The 20,788-nt window shown below is 40.8% G+C and overlaps 5 protein-coding genes and 1 long non-coding RNA gene across 23 annotated transcripts in view; 1 reads left to right on the forward strand and 5 right to left on the reverse strand.

Moving 5' to 3' along the window:
• The window catches only part of LOC115786625 (protocadherin gamma-C5-like), a 365,072-nt gene that overhangs the window by 179,316 nt on the left and 164,968 nt on the right, over positions 1-20,788 (reverse strand). The window lies entirely within an intron of this gene.
• LOC115786639 (uncharacterized) lies at positions 519-3,025 on the forward strand. Its single transcript, XR_004020450.1, has 4 exons — positions 519-581; positions 2,130-2,295; positions 2,436-2,591; positions 2,905-3,025. It is a non-coding gene; the product is annotated as an uncharacterized LOC115786639 (long non-coding RNA).
• On the reverse strand, positions 3,597-6,128 carry LOC115787070 (protocadherin beta-16-like). The gene has a single exon (XM_030739642.1). It carries the CDS (start codon positions 6,099-6,101, stop codon positions 3,597-3,599), a length of 2,505 nt encoding a protein of 834 aa, XP_030595502.1. The 5' UTR covers positions 6,102-6,128.
• On the reverse strand, positions 7,153-9,706 carry LOC115787071 (protocadherin beta-16-like). Its single transcript, XM_030739643.1, has one exon. The coding sequence runs from the start codon at positions 9,646-9,648 to the stop codon at positions 7,153-7,155; it is 2,496 nt and encodes an 831-aa protein (XP_030595503.1). The 5' UTR covers positions 9,649-9,706.
• On the reverse strand, positions 11,102-13,522 carry LOC115787072 (protocadherin gamma-A7-like). Its single transcript, XM_030739646.1, has one exon. It carries the CDS (start codon positions 13,520-13,522, stop codon positions 11,102-11,104), a length of 2,421 nt encoding a protein of 806 aa, XP_030595506.1.
• On the reverse strand, positions 16,927-20,785 carry LOC115786629 (protocadherin beta-15-like). Its single transcript, XM_030738926.1, has one exon. The coding sequence runs from the start codon at positions 20,619-20,621 to the stop codon at positions 18,132-18,134; it is 2,490 nt and encodes an 829-aa protein (XP_030594786.1). The 5' UTR covers positions 20,622-20,785; the 3' UTR covers positions 16,927-18,131.

Raw genomic sequence — 20,788 nt, forward strand, 5'->3', positions numbered from 1 at the left:
ATAAAATTACTCAGCTGTTGCAAAGTCTAATGGAGACTCACGCAGAACCTAAGCACTATAAAATAGGTTGGTGTGAAACAGTCGAGTAATAGAACATACTGGTTGGACATATGGAGGCTACAGGAAAGTAAGCCATCTTTTCAGAAATATGTGGGTGACTACTTTCTGCCTTTTTTTAAAAAGAATATTGTTTTACATTGCCAAACAATGACTTCTTGAAGTGACTTTCCTGTTCCAAGCATATGGAAAACAAATAATGAAATGGCAAAAACAAAAAAACAAAAAACAAAAACATTGCAGAGACACATGGCTATGATCATCAATGGTTTACCCAAGGCACACTGTAACGAATGGCTGTAAAAACTACAGCATGATAATACAGTAAGGCTGTATTTTGAAAATACAGCTCTTTGCTGTAAACTGAAATGCCTCTGAAAAGAATATCGAATTTAATTGGACCGCTGGATCACGTGCATAGCTGTGCTGTAAATTATGAATGTACAGTTGCATTGTGGGATATTTACCTGCTGGAGGCGAATGTTCGCGGGCTAGAGAGCGGGACCAACAAGGATTTTCACCGGGTAAGTACTTTTTTAAACATTTTTATTGCAGTTTTGTGTCTGTTAGTGGGCAAAAAAAATATTTTATGTGGTGAGCTACTCTCGCTTCTGTCACAGTCTTTTAGCTAGCAGTTGGTCGCCGGGCGCTGTGCCTTGCTGAGGCTGCAATTATTTCACCGCAGTTTACAATCTGCCACAGAGAACGGGCAGTTTCATTAACAATGTGCACATTTGATCTCACTATGGTCGTGCTGCTCTTGATTTCGCGGCTACAGAAATAGAAATGACAGCCGGTATGAACGGAGGAGAAGTAAGAGGAAAAATGAAGATCAAATGAAAATTTCAGGCTTCTAATTATAACAAAAAAAGTCCCAACATGAAAAGGTAGATAACAACCTTCATGTATTTTGATACACAAATTGAAAATTGAATACAAATTTTAGGGCTGCAACGAATAACTCAAATAGTTCTTTTATTAAAAATCCTCGACACAAATTTGTTGCTTCGATGTTTTTAACTCTGCAGCTCAGGTGTCTCCATGCGGAGCATTTCATCCACAGTAGCGACATTAAAGGACTGTCGCTGTGGCGGATTTCCATCATTTGGAAAAAACGACTCTTTACAGGAGTGGATCATCGCTGACAAGTTTTTCCACGCCCCCACTGCTCTGTGCTGTGTGTGTGCACGCGTGCGTGTTGTGCAGAGAATGTCAGTCTTTACTTCAGCTGTAGCCACCAGGATGGGTGCTATAACCACAGTTTGCTATTAGCACTAGCGATCGTTTGGTGCCGAACACCCCGCCCTTCAGTACCGAGGGGCTCGTCAAAAGGTTTTTATACTTTAAACCCTGATTAGCGACTAAAAATAGAGCTGCAGTAGAAACGTAATTTGGAGGATGCTTGTGAATAAAAAGCATTACAGCATTAAACTCATGCAGCCCCCAGTTTTTCAACAAAAACACAACAGAAACTGTTTTACGTGCAGTCTGTCTGCACACTGCGCAGCAAGCATAAAAAGGCGGAGCCGTTACTGAGACCTGAGCTCAGGTGGAGAGAAAGGAGACGTTATTCTAGTGTCCAAAGCAGCAGCACTTTTACCTGTAACCAGCTTAAAACCTTTACTGGAAAACATCTGGAGGTCCTTCATCAACCAAATGAGGAAGAATGAAAAATAAAATCCAACTGTTGTACGTTTTTTCTTAGGTAATCTTATGTTGTGATGTGCTACAGAGGTGTGCTACAGCTGCAGATCTTGAAGGAACACACAACCTGCCGCCAAGTCCGCAACTTATTGCCCTCAGTAAGTACAACATATGCACAATGTACTCTTCAGGGTGTCTCACTGTATCGCCCATCCCCCTGTCTATAGACAAATGGGTGGAAGATACAGTAGGATATTGCCATCTTACTGTATCTGCATCCCTAGGTCTATAGACAGAGGGGAGGGAGATACATCCCTCTGTCACTGAGACAGGGATGTATCTGCCTCCACTCTGTCTATAGAAATGTGTCTGTACCTGAACGTTAAATTAAAATGAAAACTAATATCAGTTAATTGTTTATTTTTCAGGAGACATTACCCTTCATCAGTGGATGATAAGCATCGAGGGTGAAATTGTTTGTGAGGGCATTCAACCTACGTTCCAGGCTGGTCTCGCAGCACTTTTTGCCACCTTCTACGGTTTTAACCTTGAGTATCCAGAGGAGGCAGCATGCACACTGGAGTTTTTTCAAAGGTGAGATCTAATTCAGTAATGCCTTTGTTAAGCATATTTGGTAATTCATAAGCATGTAATCTAAAAAAGGCAATATGTAACTTAAAGTAAAGAAAAGGGTAGTTTTGAACACTGAGCTTTATGTCTTCCATCTGTTTTAGGTGATTCACAGGCCTCAACCCTGAAAGGGGAACAAAAGCTGCAAAAGGAAAAGTAACATCAATAACGACTCGTGCAAAAGAAAAAGACAGCAGTGAACAAACATGTCTCCACTCTCCTCTGCAAGTTCATGGACTACCAGAGGAACTTCTAAAATGGTATGATTACACATTTACTGTTCTCTGTATGTGCTCTTTGCTTTTTTTCTCAGTTTGTCCTCCTGTCCATGGATGTGTCTGTCTCTCCCTCTCTTTCTCTGTCTCTCTCTCTCCCTGTCTCTCTGTATCTGTCCTATCCATTTCTAACAGACAGGAGGACAGCTACAATGACGGAAGGTCAGAGAAAGAGTGTCTGTCCACCAAATCTGTCCTCGTCTTCCTGTCTGTCTTTAACTGACATAAATATAGTTTAATGTGAAATGTGTATATTTCATGTGTTAAATAAAACATTTTTCCTTTCTTTATCTTCCAGCCACCCTTTGATGAGGCGTTCAGGACTAAGCCCCACTCAGCACTCATTCATGTTGGTTTGGTTTGGCTGTTCACTAAGTTTTAAACTAGCTCAAATGTTAAAGATTTTACTGTTAGGGTTCCTATAAAGTGTTTTCAAAAATATGTAACTTCAATATTTGACAGTGCTGGATTCCTTCCTTCAAAAGGAAGGGATACATTTTATATATATATATATGTGTGTGTGTGTGTGTGTGTGTGTGTGTGTGTGTGTGTACTACAAGTGCTAAACAGGAGTTTTGTTTTGAAAAAGCATTTTTGTGAACAGTAAAGATTATTTCTAAAGACTTTCTGATCTGCTCCTTGTGTTTTCCTTTTTTCTATACTGTGTGTAATGACTGTTCAGTGGTGTTTTTCATTTTCATTTTGATTGACTCTGCTCTGATCTGACAAAATTGTTTGCTTTTGAGCACTGTTTGAACTGTTTTGAGGCAATAGTTTGGTTTTGTGAAAGTAGTTTGAAAACTGAGTTTTGTGTTTACAGTTTAGAGACATGGAGGGATGGTTTCAAGAAATGTGTCTTGGCAATTGAGACCGTAAAGCCGTAAACCGTAAAGCGTCAAGAGAAGGTTTATCGACCTACCTACAGTATCAATGGAGAAAGACTGAGTCGCTGTCCTTGGTGCTGAATAAATTGTAACACTAAGCTTTTGATCACAGCCTTTCAATAAAGAAAGAGAACAAATACAGAAATATTCTTTGACTGACCTCTAGAGGAGAGTCTGGTTCATCCAGGATGCTCTTTTCACTCTGTATCTGCTGCATCGTCCCTGTAGAACTGGGGTCCATTATCAGCACATTCTGGCTACCAGCTCTGCCGAACTTACAGTCACTCTTTCTGGAGTCAGTCGTCCTGCACACCTCGTAATTGTACACATGGGGGAGAGTCCCTGTCCCCAAAGTGTCTGAGTAACGTGGTGGATAATATGGAATGACAGGGAGGTTGGAGTGATACAGGATGCGAGACTGTCTCCACCTGTAGACTTTCACTGATATAATAACCACTAAACACGTGATGAAGAGGAAGGAAACTACAGCCAGAGCCAAGACTAAGTAAAAAGTCAGATTGTCATTGTACTCCTTGTCGTGTGTATAGTCAGTGAACTCCGACAGCACTTCAGGGAAGCTGTCCGCCACCACTACATTAACAATGACTGTAGCTGAACGAGGGGGCTGCCCGTTGTCCTCCACTATAACAGTCAGTCTTTGTTTGACAGCATCTTTATCAGTGACCTGGCGGATAGTTCTTATTTCTCCATTCTGTAAGCCCACTTCAAACAGCGCCCTGTCTGTGGCTTTCTGCAGTTTATAGGAGAGCCAGGCATTCTGTCCAGAATCCACATCAACAGCCACCACTTTAGTTACCAGATAGCCCACATCTGCTGAACGAGGCACCATTTCAGCCACCAGAGAGCCACCAGTCTGGACTGGGTACAGAACCTGAGGGGGGTTGTCATTCTGATCCTGAATCATTATTTTCACAGTCACATTGCTGCTGAGTGGAGGAGAACCTCCATCCTGTGCTTTAACTACTAGATCAAGCTGTTTGATTTGCTCATAATCAAAGGAGCGAACGGCACTAAGAACTCCAGTTTCAGAGTTCAAAGTCACATAAGTAGAAACTGGACTACCACTGACCTGTGTGTCCTCTAAGAGATATGAGATTCTGGCGTTTTGATTCCAGTCAGAGTCCTGCGCGCTCACAGCAAAAATCGAAAATCCAGGGGAGTTATTCTCTGTGATATGAGCAGTATAGCTGTTTTTATCAAATAATGGCGCGTTGTCATTAACATCAGAGATTTTAAGATGCAATGTTGTTGAGCTAGACAGAGGGGGAGACCCAAAATCGGTGGCTGTAATTGTTATGTTATATTCTGAGATGGATTCTCTATCAAAGTATTGATCTGACATCAAATTATAATAATTTGTTAGCGATGATTCAATTTTAAAGGGAAGTTTGCCATCTATTTTACATTTAATTTGCCCATTTCTCTCAGAATCTGCATCTTTTGCATTTAAAATGGCAATGGTTGTACCAGGTGGTGCATCCTCGGATAGGGGACTAGAAAATGACATCACATTTATAATTGGAGCATTGTCATTAACATCAAGAACATCAAATATAACTTTACTTGTCCCAGTTAGTCCACCATAATCCCTAGCCTCTACCCTCAGCTCGTATTTTCTGTCTTTCTCATAGTCTATTTGACCAGAAACGTAAATTGTTCCAGTATTTTCGTCAATAATAAATATATTCGCTGCACTTCCTTTCATTTTGGACAAACTGTAAGTAATGAGTCCATTTGAACCACTGTCTGCGTCTGTGGCGTTTACTTTAATAATACTTGTCCCTGTTTTCGTGTTTTCTACCACAGTTGCTTTGTACACTGGTTGGTTAAAAACTGGATCATTATCATTGACATCTAAGACAGTCACATCTATATTTACAGTACCAGACCTCTGTGGTGTCCCTCCGTCAATTGCGATCAATTTCAAAGAGAAATGTGGGTGTCGCTCTCTGTCTAAAGGTTTCTGGAGAACCATTTCAACATATTTACTACCATCTGGGTTTGCATGTTGTTTCAGTATGAAGTTGTCGTTCGGAGATAAAATGTAATTTTGTAAAGCGTTTTGGCCTACATCTAGATCCTCTGCACTCTGCAGAGGGAAACGTACTCCAGCTACAGCTGATTCGCTTATTTCAAAACTGATGGGTTTATCTTTGTTTGGGAAGACAGGAGCGTGATCATTTATATCCAAAACCTCAACAGTTATTCTGTGTAGTTCCATCGGGTTTTCTAAAATCATTTCAAAGCTAATGCTACACGGCGTTATGTCTCCACAAAGCTCCTCTCGGTCGATTCTCTCATTCACAACCAGAATCCCTTTGTCTGTCTTCAGCTCGGTGTAGTGAACGTTTTCTCCGGTCACGATACGAGCCCGCCCTGAACGGAGCCTTTTCAAATCCAAGCCAAGATCCTGCGCCACATTACCGATAACAGAGCCTTTCTTCATCTCCTCGGGTATAGAATACCGAATCTGAGCACCTACCATGTTAACTGCCAGGAGCAGCAGCATAAGCAGCCATATTTGTCGTTGCAATCCATAAAATGATCGCCATTCTGTAGATATGCAGTTAAGGCATCTTACAGTCGCCATCACGCAGTTAAAAATAAAAAAAAAAACAAAAAAATCAAAAACGTAACCTTTACCTCCTTAAGTAGTAAAATTAAGTCCTCAAGCTTTAAATGGAAGTCTGTGAGTCCACGTTCACACAAAATCTCGACAAAACACAGAGAGCCTTTTTCACCGTATGATCACTCAGGGGATGGTCTGAACGACAACGTAACACAGAAAATATTTACTGGCCAACAGCGTCCCTTAGAGTTTACAAGGTAAAAATCATATAAGGCTGGAATCGCTGAAATAACGCTCCAAACCGGACACGAATACGTTTTATCTAGAGTGGAGATCAATACGAAATGAATTCAGAAAGACCATGCTATCGCTTTAATAAAATATTTTCACGTCAGGATATACAATCAATGTTGCAGGAAGTACAGTTGAAATAGACCAGCCAGGCTTACCAGAAAATATTTAATTATCTAACGGCCGATGCAGAGTATGCTCCGCCGCTCAAGCAAATAATCAAAACAAACAAACAAATGACTGTTTTACTTTTAAGGAAAATATACGTATACATACTAAAACCATATTAATCACCTGCTAAAGTAATTCAGTTGTTTCAAGTTCTCATGAGGACTGATGCAGAATCACTAAACAATACTTTGGCATGCGACCGTCTTGTAATGATATATGCATGGGAACTGTGTAAGGTAAATGAAAGCCAGAGTACTACTAAGATACTTGGATGTTTGGCTTCTGCTTTAGACTAATATTTTGTCTTACCAAACTATCAGTTATTGTGTCGTTAATTTCTATTGCAAGAATACATTATGGACAACAAATAAAAAAATGCCAGAAACAACTGCGCAGACACCTGAAGATGGAACACCAAAACCCAGCATGTATTTATACTTACAGTATACCAGAAACACAGGACACTATGAATGATTATTTGGAAGGTGTGTTAAAGAATGAGGTATTTCTGAGTACTTTAACAGGAATCTCACGACTACCTATCTGCTGTTACAAACTGAGAAGCTGTCCGTAGTACTTGGAATTATGGAATACTGCAAAGCTGACGCAGTTACTGCAAAAAAAAAAAAAAAAAAAGGATGAAGAACAAATAGGTCTGTAGTAATTGACTAACCTCTGGAGGAGAGTCTGGTTCATCCAGGATGCTCTTTTCACTCTGTATCCGCTGCATCGTCCCTGTCGAACTGGGGTCCATTATCAGCACGTTCTGACTACCAGCTCTGCCGAACTTACAGTCACTCTTTCTGGAGTCAGTCGTCCTACACACCTCGTAATTGTACACATGGGGGAGAGTCCCTGTCCCCAAAGTGTCTGAGTAACGTGGTGGATAATATGGAATGACAGGGAGGTTGGAGTGATACAGGATGCGAGACTGTCTCCACCTGTAGACTTTCACTGATATAATAACCACTAAACACGTGATGAAGAGGAAGGAAACTACAGCCAGAGCCAAGACTAAGTAAAAAGTCAGATTGTCATTGTACTCCTTGTCGTGTGTATAGTCAGCGAATTCCGACAGGACTTCAGGGAAGCTGTCCGCCACCGCCACGTTTACAATGACTGTCGCTGAACGGGAGGGCTGCCCGTTGTCCTCCACTATAACAGTCAGTCTTTGTTTGACAGCATCTTTATCAGTGACTTGGCGGATAGTTCTTATTTCTCCATTCTGTAAGCCCACTTCAAACAGCGCCCTGTCTGTGGCTTTCTGCAGTTTATAGGAGAGCCAGGCGTTCTGTCCAGAATCCACATCAACAGCCACCACTTTAGTCACCAGATAGCCCACATCTGCTGAACGAGGCACCATTTCAGCCACCAGAGAGCCACCAGTCTGGACTGGGTACAGAATCTGAGGGGGGTTGTCGTTCTGATCCTGAATCATTATTTTTACAGTCACATTGCTGCTGAGTGGAGGAGAACCTCCATCCTGCGCTTTGACAGTGAAATCTAGCAGTTTGATTTGCTCATAATCAAATGAGCGCACAGCATGTATCACTCCGCTTTCTGCATTTACAGAAACATATTCAGAAACTGGAGCCCCACCAATCTCACATTCTTCCAACATGAAGGAAACGCGGGCGTTTTGGTTTTCATCGGGGTCTCTAGCATTAATAGTAATGATAGAAATACCCGGAGAGTTATTCTCCGCAATCCATGCGCTGTAAAATTTTTGAGGAAATACCGGTGCATTGTCATTGACGTCGGACAACTTTAGATTAAAGATTTTTGTGGTTGAGAGCGGAGGTGAGCCTGCGTCTGATGCAATAACGGTGATGTTACACTCTGACAGATTTTCACGATCTAAGGCGGCATCAGTTATCAATGTATAATAATTTCTCACATTGGATTTAATTTTGAAAGGAACGCTACCTTCGATCGTGCACCTTACCTGTCCGTTTTCACCAGAATCAAGATCTTTCACGTTAATAATACCAATAGTGGTACCCGGAGGTGAGTCTTCTGACACAGGACTAGTGAATGACATCACGTTAATGACGGGAGCATTATCATTTACATCCATAACCTCAATTTCAACTTTGCTTGAATCTGTCAGCCCCCCTTGATCTTTCGCTTCAACCCTAAATTCAATTTTTTTGTCCTTTTCAAAATCGATTTCCTTTGCCACACATATTCGTCCAGTAGCCTCATCTATATCGAACAAATCAGCTATCCCTGCCTTTGATTTTGAAAAGTAATATGCCACTTTTCCGTTTGTACCGCTATCGACGTCGGTTGCATTCACAGTAACAACAAGGGTGCCTTTTGGAGCATTTTCAATTACTGTGGCCTTATACAAGGATTGATTAAACACAGGAGCATTATCATTGACATCTAATATGTTTACCTCTATGTGTACTGTACCAGATTTCTGTGGATTTCCACCGTCAACAGCCAACAATTTTAGAGAAAGGCGTGGCTGCGCCTCTCTGTCTAAAGGTTTCTGAAGCACCATTTCAGCATATTTACTTCCGTCCGGATTAACATGTTGTTTCAAAACAAAACTGTCGGTCGGAGTCAAAATGTAGTTCTGCAGGCCATTTTGCCCAACATCAGTGTCCTCCGCACTCTCCAAAACAAAACGGGAACCAAGCGCAGCAGATTCGCTTATTTCAAATTCCAAGTGTCTGTTCTGAAAAGTGGGAGCGTTATCATTTACATCCAATACCTCTATCGTCACAGGGTGCAGCTCCATTGGTTTTTCCAATAAAATCTCAAAGGTAAAGCTACATGGTGTCACATCTCCACAAAGCTGCTCTCGGTCTATTCTCTCATTCACAACTAAAGTCCCTTTGTCTGTGTTTAGCTCCGTGTACTGGATGTTTTCTCCGGTCACGATACGGGCCCGTCCAGAACGAAGCCTTCTCAAATCCAAACCAAGATCTTGTGCGACATTCCCAACAAGGGACCCCGTCTTCAACTCTTCTGGGATCGAATACCGGATCTGTGCCTCCACTCGATAAAGAAAAAGGACGTGAAAAATACACAGGTTCGCTGTAAGCGACATTCGCCATTTTGCACCCCGGTCTCGATCTTCCTCTCCATTTGCCATTTCAAAACAGCTCTTTCAAATCAAACCGTGAAATGGAAAGAGAATTTTAATTCAGGGAGGAGGACTCATACATCTTACGTCAATTCAGGTTACGTTAAAATAATACAGCAGGTGTGTATTCGTTTTGATCCAGCTCCTGTGAAACACTGATCATCCGCTGTTACAAAATGCTGTGATGGCGAGGAAACAGCCCTGCCTCGAAATGCATGGCAGAATAGATTTACCAGGTAACAGCGTCACTTGGAGGCTAAAATATGAAACTCAGATAACCCGACGTCCAACTTGATAACTGATATGAGACACACTTTCCCTGTAGAAATAACACATTTGCATGAAGAAACCTAATGATTGCCCTTCTAAAGCACATATGTTTGCTTCATGAATTAATCAATTGATAGAAAATACTGACTTTCATTGTTATAAAAAAATTAAAAACTCAATTTAGTAGAAAAAAATGGCAAAATATGTGTGACAAAAACAAAACAGACAAACAAACAAACAAAAAACTATCTGCAGAGTTGAGACATTTTGGGGGGGGGGGTATATTTTAAGATCTGGATTTCAAATTCAGCCTCACATGTCCCTTATGATATTAAAAAATATGCGTTGCTGAAGACAAGTATATTTGAAAGAATAACAATTAAGAACGAAGAAAAACGTGCAATCGTGATATTACCACTGCATCTGCACTGGTAATATCACGTTAACAGTGAAACTTTAAAAATTTTTTATTATTCATATGTTATAAATTATATTATAAAAAATACAACCGAGTTGTATGTTAATTTAATCATGGCCTCTTTAATATCATAGCAATCTCAAATGATTACAGCTGCATCTCAGATCAACGTACTTCAGCACCATAGACAGCGACAGAACTGTAGCGCGGAACTCACATCTTTCTTTTTTAATGCAAAAACTAAATATGTGCAATTATATAAATCCCTTAATAGGACAGGCACAAAAATAAACCCTGTGCTTGAAAACAACAACAACAACAACAAAACAATTGGTATAGTTCTCACAGATGTACAAGGCAACATAATGAATCGGAAATGTGATGTTTGCTTTCTATCTTGCAAAGTATCACTTCCTGCGTCATCCACACTAACCAGACTTTGACTTATTACACATATTTGATGTTACAAGATGGGAAACGTTTCACTGGTGACGTATCCACACAATTCCTGATATATATATCGTATTTAACTTGTCTTGTGTAGAATAATGAAAATTTATCGATCAGCTTTAAATGATGTGCTTCTGCAATGCCTTCGAATTGTTTTACAGACAGATACTTTTTAAAGAACGATAGGATAAAATGCTGGTCATGACTGTTAAGGCTGCAGTGTAGTTTCCAATTGTTCACTAACAGTGCTAGATAACGGACAACCATAAATAGACAAATAAAAATTATAAACTAACCTCAAAAAGGGATAAAGAAAAAGTGGGCCTATAGCAATTGACTGACCTCTAGAGGAGAGTCTGGTTCATCCAGGATGCTCTTTTCACTCTGTATCCGCTGCATCGTCCCTGTCGAACTGGGGTCCATTATCAGCACGTTCTGACTACCAGCTCTGCCGAACTTACAGTCACTCTTTCTGGAGTCAGTCGTCCTGCACACCTCGTAATTGTACACATGGGGGAGAGTCCCTGTCCCCAAAGTGTCTGAGTAACGTGGTGGATAATATGGAATGACAGGGAGGTTGGAATGATACAGGATGCGAGACTGTCTCCACCTGTAGATTTTGACTGATATAATAACCACTAAACACGTGATGAAGAGGAAGGAAACTACAGCCAGAGCCAAGACTAAGTAAAAAGTCAGGTTGTCATTGTACTCCTTGTCGTGTGTATAATCAGTGAACTCCGACAGCACTTCAGGGAAGCTGTCTGCCACCGCTACATTGACAGTGACTGTAGCTGAACGAGAGGGCTGCCCGTTGTCCTCCACTATAACAGTCAGTCTTTGTTTGACAGCATCTTTATCAGTGACCTGGCGGATAGTTCTTATTTCTCCATTCTGTAAGCCGACTTCAAACAGCGCCCTGTCTGTGGCTTTCTGCAGTTTATAGGAGAGCCAGGCGTTCTGTCCAGAATCCACATCAACAGCCACCACTTTAGTCACCAGATAGCCCACATCTGCTGAACGAGGCACCATTTCAGCCACCAGAGAGCCACCAGTCTGGACTGGGTACAGAACCTGAGGGGGGTTGTCGTTTTGGTCCTGTACATGCACAATAACTGAGGTGTTACTACTTTGTGGGGGTGAGCCTCCATCTTGTGCTTTAACTCTTATTTTGTACTCTTTGACTTGTTCATAGTCCAGTGAACGCAGAGACTGAATGACTCCACTTTCTGTATTCATCGAGAAATATGCGGATACCGGATTTCCATTCACCTCGTCGTCAACAAGAAAATATGATATACGTGCATTCTGGCCCTGGTCCGAATCAGTAGCACGGATCTGCAACAGAGCGACACCTGGAGAATTGTTTTCCATTACCTGTGCGCTGTAAACTCTTTGGCTAAAAACTGGAGCGTTGTCATTCATATCGCTAACTTCTAAAACGACAGATTTCATGCTTGATAAGGCTGGGAAGCCCTCATCAGTGGCAGTCAGAGTAATGTTGTACGTGGGAAGCTTCTCTCGGTCGAGATTCTGCTCAGTTATTAATGTATAATAGTTTCTAAGAGAAGATTTAATTTTGAAAGGGAGATTGTCATCTATATTTAAATGCACCTGTCCATTTTTCCCAGAATCTTTATCTTGGACACTAATCAACGCCACAACGGTGCCAGGAGGAGAATCTTCAGAAATCTTCCCCGAATATGAAGCCATTGTAATTACTGGACTGTTATCATTTACATCTACTATTTCGATCACTAACTTGCTGGCTCCGGCTACACCCCATGGATCTTTTGCTTGAAGGTTTATCTCGTAATTAGGAGAAACCTCATAATCGATATCCCTGATGAGTTTAATCTCGCCCGTGTTAGAATTTATTTCAAAAGGACAAGAGGAATCCTCTTCTAGGTGCGTGAAAGAGTATGTGACGTTACCATTGTAACCTTGGTCAGCGTCTACCGCACTGACCGTAGCAATAATTGTGCCTCGTAAAGCACTTTCCAGGACAGAGGCTTTGTATACGGACTGTGTAAAAACGGGCGCGTTGTCGTTTGCATCCAACACAGATACATTTATCTTTACTGTTCCGGACCTCTGCGGTTCCCCACCATCAACAGCCGTTAATATGAGCGTATACTTGCTTTGTTTCTCGCGGTCTAAGCCCCTCTGAAGCACCATTTCGGCATATTTACTTCCATCTGCTCGAGTATGTTGTTTGAGAACAAAATGTTCGTTTTCTTTTAAAGAATAACTCTGCAGTGAGTTTATCCCTACGTCAGGATCAGCTGCACTATCAAGCAAAAAGACAGTCCCAGCGGGCGTCGATTCGCTAATTTCCAAATTAATTTCCTTTTTGGAGAAAGCGGGAGCATGATCATTTATATCTTGTATTTCGATTGTAATGGAAAACAATTCGAGTGGATCTTCTAGGACAATTTCTAGACTAAAGCTGCACGGAGATTTCTTAGCGCATAATTTTTCTCTGTCAATTCTTTCATTGACAACGATATGTCCTTTGTTCTGGTTTAGCGCGACATATTGGTTATCATCGTCTATAACCAGTCGAGCCCGACCAAATACCAACCGTCTGACATCCAAGCCCAAATCTTTTGCAATGTCTCCGACCAAGAGTCCTTTCCTCATCTCCTCTGGTACAGAATAGCGGATTTGACCGCTGACAGTAGCAACCACATAGAAAAGAAAAATGGAGACGTTCCAGTCACGCAGGGCACCTTTGCGCTTCATATCAATTTCTTCTCAACAATATAAAGTCCAAAACAATACAGTTCCCCGTACCGGGAGGACTTCGTCTTTCTTGCGCCAACTGTATACCATATAGGCTTTGTAATTTGTATAGTCTTATTTTAAATCCATGCAAAGCCACCAAACCTTTAACGGACCATCGCCTATTTCCTTTAAAGACGGGTGGTGATTCTGTGTCTCTGATACGCATTACACACGTCTGCTTAGGCAACAGCACCACCACCAGTGATGAAGTTAAATAGCATCATCATAGGTTTGTGAATGCTAATGCTCCACTGTCTGGTTTTTCGTGACTATTGCATCCAAATTTATGAGATATGAGATGGGCCTAAAAAAAAAAAAAAAAAAAAATTCGCAGAACAGGTCCCGTTTCCTTTTCTCTCTGTTTACAGGTCAGCTTATAACCACTTAACTATAAGTAGGTCAGTTCTATGTTGTGAAGGGAGCAGGCTGACAGCAACCACAACGCTTTCTTGTACAATATAACCATTTCAACAAATCAAAATGGAAAGAGCTTGAATCCACTTAACAATCAATATGTTGAGACTGAACTGTAGATAATCATGCAAATGGTGAGTCAAACAGTACTGTCTGCAGTAATGTCTGCAGAGTGACAGGCATGCTGACAGATGGCTATATAGAGAGACAAATAAAAACAGGTATACATAGAGATGTGGATAGATATACAGATAGCTCATCCGATCTAATCTGATGAGTCCAGTGACCTACATTTGAGCAGTGGAATCAACACTCAAACCACTGCAACACTCATCGAGCATCATGACTAAATAATGACAAATTTCAAAGTAGTCTGTTTCTGTTTTGTGAAGCCAATATATATGCACAGGAAAGGCATGACTATATTTCTTGGGTCACAATACTGTCTTGCATGTTTTCCTTCTTGCAAAATATTTTGTGCACCATGATTGTGCATTATTTAGGCAAAGACTGCACAGCAGCAGCCAGGATTATTAATATTCATGTACTATAAAGCCTATGGTAGAACTACATAGCACACACAAATTAGAACAATGTTGCTGCCTGTGTTACAAAGCAGAAATTTCAGTCCTGCACCAATATGGCTTTCAATGTAGCATTTAGGAGGATATGTGTTTTATAAACACTCATAACATTATATATCTAGTGTGAGTGTAGATTGTGTGTTTTGGTGAGATAGAGTAAAAGAAAGTATATGTTTCATGTTGATTGTGGCAGTGAATTTTATTGATAAGGATGTAAAATTAACAGAGCAGTCCACGAGAGGAGATTTTTTAAAAAAAGGAAAATGAAAATTATCTTACCTATTACCCAGAATGGAAGTTTCATCCAGGACATGCACCAAGAAAAGAAAAAAGAAAAAAGATGACAGTTAGTATGTATCCTAATTAGAAAAAAAAATCTGATCTTGCCATACTATTTTATGTGCACTGGCCTTGCACATTGCTAGTGTAATAATGATCAACACAGTTGTGTGACATATTACTGCATAACTGCACTAGAAAGCTTAAAAAAAGGAAAGAAAAAACATATAATAAGATGTCTGAATCCAAGCAGAAGCCCAAAGTTATCAGTTGCACAAAACACCCAGTTTCTTGGCTTTTTTTTTTTTTTTTTAAAGGAGTACTTTGGTGGTTTGGGTTTAAAACAAACAAACAAACAAAAAAAAAGCCAAAGCTTTAATGTGCTGAGATCCACTTTGACCTTTGCTCACTCCAGAAACTGGTAAATCAAAAGTGGAGCCATGCTTTAATCTTTTGAGTCTTTCAAAGCTAACCTTTACTCAGTTCTCTTGCACCAGGCATTTCAGTTTTAATAGTCTAGTGTCTAGCATTTAATTGTACTAATTGCTCGTCAACATATTTAGAGCACACATGAATCAAACTGTGAAACAACTTTTTTTTTTTTTAATTTAGTGACAATTTATCACATAAAAAAAAAAAAATCAAACAATTCTGTGCACAGTCTATGTATTTTGTGACAGCATGGGACAACATTTAAGAAGCTGATGAAAAAGAACATTGATGTCCCCTCCGCACAAAATGATTCTGCAAAGCAAAGCAACACAAAACAAAATTACCCTCAGTATTCAGAAACATAGCACCTTCGTGGTGCTTGTATTATTTAAAATCAGCCATCATGTTAACCAGAAATCCTTTCCTATCTTACTCCAGCACTGCCAATCTCACTGCTTCAAACAGCGTTCTTGTGACCTAGATAAAATGTAAAAAAATGCACTGCACTTTCCTCCACTCCTAACACAACTGAAGTGAGGGATACAAATGGGCCTGGAGCCATGACAGAAACACACATGAATTCATAAACAAATTCTTTTCATGAAAAAAACCTCTTTGCTTCATCACCATGACAGTCAGCTGCATCCAGGAATAGGCACACTTAGGCAGTCTGTGGGGGCTTGGGCGGTCCTCGAGTGCCGGGGCCCTGGGGCCCTGCTGCCGGCCCCTACGGGGAGCTGGCCTCTGGGGGGGCTGGCTTCTCGTTGCCTCGGATTCTCTGGTGCCCTTGCTCCTTGACTGGGGGGACTCCGTCTGAGACCTCCCTCCCCCGTCTGCTGGGGTGGGTGTACGGTTGTCTTTGGAATGAGTGGCCGCGGGTCTTCATAGGTCTTGATGGGCTGCTGGTGGCCTGGGCTTCCTGGGGCTCTCTTTGCCTGCCTCTAGCTTCTGATGGGCAGAGCTGCAGCGTTCTGCCCTCATTGGTAAGTACATTTCATGACACAGACACAAACACTCACGTAATCATAATACAAAATGGCTGATTTGTGTAACCAAGCAATTTTTGTTTTCCCCACACAATTTTTAATTTTGCAAGTATTGTCAGTATCTTTTATGTTTAACAAGTGACTAATTATTTGGTTTATTTACTTGTGCTCTTTCCTATTTTTTTTTCTCTATTCTCTTTTTCCCCCCTCTCTCTTTCTCTCTCCCTTTTTCTTTTCTTCTTTTCTTTTTCCTAAGCCTGTCAGCTCTGGCAAAATTTGTCACACAGTATGCTAAAAATAACTCAAATAAAATAAAGGGTCACACACTAACAAGAGAAGCCTATAGAGAACGTATAGAGCTCACCTTGAAATAGCAAATATGTTTGGCACAACAATGCATTCAGATCACAGTTCTGTTTGCAAGATCTGCCAGACATGACAGGCTAAAAAAAAAAACTAAAAAAAAACTTGCTTTTCAAAATTTCACATTTTCAACTATGCATTTGTGACCCACAGAGGGCAACTTTTATTTTTATTGTTATTATACAGGTAACCTCACTTGTGAACAGCAGCTAAGAACTGCTTTAATGTTGTTGTTAATTGCTTTGCTCATGTCCTTGATGTGCTCATGTGGAAAAAAGTAGCTGAAGGAAAAGTAAAAGACAAGAATTTCTGAAAGTTTATTTTTCATTAAATGCACACAGTTAGTTCACATATAGTTCAATAAATGGTATGTAGTGAAAAGCTTTTATTTTGTCTCTGTCACAATATTTTGTGAAAAAAACATGACCAAAAAGATAAATAAATAACAATAATACTGGCAACCTTGCCAGGGTGTACCTGCCTTTCATTTTATGTGAGCTGGGATAGGCTTGAGCCCTGAGACCCTGTGTTGGATAAGTGGTTAAACACAATAGATGATGAACTGATGATAAAAACATTGTCAAAAGTTGGCTACAGTGAAAAATAATAAGAAAAAAAGTAAATTAAATATGGACAGTTAAAACAGTAGATTTTTTTTACTCAGCCATAAACTAATATAGCACTGACAAAGCAAAAGATGTATCCCTAAGACTACATCTCCTCAACTATATCACTCTCAGAAGATATAGTGATGAATGGAGAAGTCATAAAGGTCAGCCCTGCATTTTGAATGCAGAAAAAGAGGCATTTCAACCAATTTATTTAATCAGTTATATATGTTCTTCAATACTGAAAGATCAATATTTGTTGGTGCTTTTAAGGTAAAGAGATACTACTAATGTTATGTTGTGTCTTTTATGAACACAGATATGATAAAGAGCATCAAATATAGAATATTGTTTTTTATTAGATTAAAAACAGAATAAAATATATTAATAAGGACAAAGAAAGCAAAAATAAACTGACTAAACATACAACTGGCACAAGTAAAATATATAAAGATACAATAAATACTTTAGTTATACTTGTGTGATACTACAACTAATAATATGTCAAAGAATCACTACCTATATGTTTGAAACTGCCACCTGTGTCCAAGATCTCATTGTGGCGGTGAAGTTGAGGTCGTATACAAAAGATAACATATTCATGCACGAATACATCCACGTATAAGAAAAAAAAACATATTTTAGAACTACTGGACCACGGAGAATCATTGTGTGTACATTTTCAGTAATTACTACATATAGAACCATGAGTAAAAAGAACAATTAAAACATATATGTGAAAATGTCCATCTCAAATTCACCGTTCATATTTGATAACATATTATGGCAGACTCTTATTTGATTAATGAAAACACGCACATCTGAAAAAAAGTTCAAAAAGGGTGCAGGAACAAAAGCATGAAACTGAGCAAAAAGAAAGTCTCTCTTTTTGCTCAGACTCTTATTTGATCACATAACAGGGATGCGGTGCACCTGCCCTCACCTTCAGAGTGGCCCTGTCTGCACTGAGGCGCCTCAGTGTGTTTTTCTGATAGGCTGCACTTCTTTTCTTAAGTGTGTCGGTGTCTGTATTTGATCCGAAACGAAAATCGCCTCTCCACGACCCGGTGGTCATAAAGGAATCATATCGCTCATCATTCAGCAAAGTGCCGCAACGGCTAAAATCTGTAAAACTAGGGGGGCAATAGGTCGTGGGGAAAACAGGGAGACTTGCTGTGGTTGAACGGTAAACATAGCCACGCCGGCAGAGCTTAAAATAAAACACTCCGCTGATTAGAAGGATGAGAAGAGAAGACACGGTTGATAGAGCAATGATCAAATAGAGCGTTAAGTTATCGCTCTTTTGTGATTCATCTGCAAATTCAAAAAGTTCGCTTAAAACAGGGAGCCCGTCACCCAGCATTATGCTGACTGTCGCAGTGGCAGAGAGAGATTCGGGCCCGTTATCCGTTACTAAAACAACAAGAGCTTGTTTTGGTTCATCGTCCTCCATAAATGTTCGCGTGGTTCTGATTTCTCCTGTATGCAGATCTACCATAAACAGGTTAGGCCGTGTTGCTTTGATTATTCTGTAGGAAAGCCAGGCGTTATGACCTGAATCAGCGTCCACAGCTACCACCTTAGTAACCAGGTAGCCTCTAGGCGCTTCAGCTGGTACCATATCTTCAGCAATGTAACCGCTACTTTGGACAGGATATAAGACCACAGGTGCATTGTCATTTTGGTCCTTAATAAACACGTTTATAGTGCAGGTGGTAGAAAGTGAAGGGCCGCCCCCGTCTCTAGCGGTCACTTTAATTTGGAAATAAACTGATTGCTCGTAATCAAAGAGACGTGATGTAAAGAGCTCTCCTGTATCTGAGTTGATGGTTAAGAAAGATGACACATCTGAGTTTGTGTCCTTTGATATTTGGTATTGAATTTTAGCGTTAGATCCGTCGTCAGTGTCTTCTGCTTTGACTTTAATGACAAACGTGCCAACAGGTTGGTTTTCCAATATGTTGGCACTGTACTCGCACTGCATGAAAGTCGGGGGGTTATCATTTACATCACTAATCACGATCGGTATAACTTTTACACTAGTAAGTGGGGGAGAACCCGCATCAGTGGCAGTAACTGTGAGGTTATACTCTGGTTGCGCTTCTCTATCTAGCATTTCGTTAGTCACCAGCATGTAATAGTTTTTTACCTCCGATACTAATTTAAAAGGAACATTGTCTGAAATTACACAAGTGACCCGCCCACTGCTCCCAGTGTCCAAGTCGTATATATTAATCAGAGCAACCATAGTCCCTGGTTTTGAGTCTTCAGCCACGTTAGCAGAGGCCGACTTTATTTCTATCACGGGCTTATTGTCGTTCACGTCAATCACATCAATTATAAGTTTACAGTGTGAGGCCTGACCACCGCCATCTTTAGCCTGAGCATCGAGCTCGTGTGAGCTAGCCTCTTCATAGTCGATTATACCTGACACCCGAACTTCTCCACTTAGACGGTCAATTTCAATAACACCTCCCAACTTGTCAGATAGGTGACTGAAGGAATACGTTATATCCCCATACACCCCCTCGTCTAGGTCCGTGGCATCCAGCGTGGTTATGACAGTCCCGATGGCTGAATTCTCTGGCACAAAGGCTTTGTAGACTCGCTGGCTGAAAACCGGGACATTATCATTGGCGTCCAAAACACGGATATGGATAGAAGCAGTTCCTGATCTGGCCGGATTTCCCCCATCAATTCCACTGATTTTTAGTATATATTCAGCTTGTGCCTCCCGGTCTAATGCCTTTTTAAGAACTAGCTCAGGATAAGCATTTCCATTCATTTGGTTACTCATTTCCAGTGCAAAATTGTCATTCTGGCTCAGTGTATATTCACGGACAGAGTTCGTGCCCAGATCGGGGTCATGCGCGCTCTCTAAGGGAAAGCGCCTCCCCAGAACTGTGGATTCCACTAAATCCAGTTTTATCTCCCCAGTAGGGAACACTGGACTGTTGTCATTTATATCTGTAATATCCAAAACTATGCTGAATGCTTGAAGACGATCTTCAAGTAAAAGCTGATACTGTAAAATGCAGACAGTGGCTTGCGCGCAGAGCGCCTCTCGATCTATCCGTTGGCTGATCAAAAGACTGCCTGACGCAGTGTTCAGTTCACACAGCTTGCTTTTTCCTTCTGCAACAACACGGGCGCGACGAGCCTCCAGATCCCTCACCTCCAGTCTCAGATCCCGCGCAACGTTCCCGATCACCGAGCCTGTCTGCATCTCTTCTGGAAGAACATAACGGACTTCTCCAAACGAAGCACCAAAAAGGAGGCCAAAAAATGAAAAATGCAGCCACCACTTTAAGTTTAGCCGATGCATTATCAATAAACATTCCTTCAGAAATGGATGCACTGTCGACATTATAGCTAAATTGTTAACATACATCCAACTACCGAACTGAAAATGCAGCTGCAATTCTACGATTCCCTGCTTCTGTAGCTGAGTTAATCATGCTCTATTAAGAAAGCTGTCAGCTCGGATTCCTCTCTCTCTAACCCTTTTTCATCTCTCTCTCTAACTCCCTCACTCAAAAAGTCCCACATACAGCCTCT

Source organism: Archocentrus centrarchus, chromosome 10 (assembly GCF_007364275.1).
Source record: "Archocentrus centrarchus isolate MPI-CPG fArcCen1 chromosome 10, fArcCen1, whole genome shotgun sequence".
NCBI lineage: Eukaryota > Metazoa > Chordata > Actinopteri > Cichliformes > Cichlidae > Archocentrus > Archocentrus centrarchus.

What these genes read in the sequence shown, in the direction of transcription:
- LOC115787070 (XM_030739642.1), bottom strand. Translation starts at nt 6,101, where the DNA reads ATGGCGACTGTAAGATGCCTTAACTGCATATCTACAGAATGGCGATCA.
- LOC115787071 (XM_030739643.1), bottom strand. Translation starts at nt 9,648, where the DNA reads ATGGCAAATGGAGAGGAAGATCGAGACCGGGGTGCAAAATGGCGAATG.
- LOC115787072 (XM_030739646.1), bottom strand. Translation starts at nt 13,522, where the DNA reads ATGAAGCGCAAAGGTGCCCTGCGTGACTGGAACGTCTCCATTTTTCTT.
- LOC115786629 (XM_030738926.1), bottom strand. Translation starts at nt 20,621, where the DNA reads ATGTATGTTAACAATTTAGCTATAATGTCGACAGTGCATCCATTTCTG.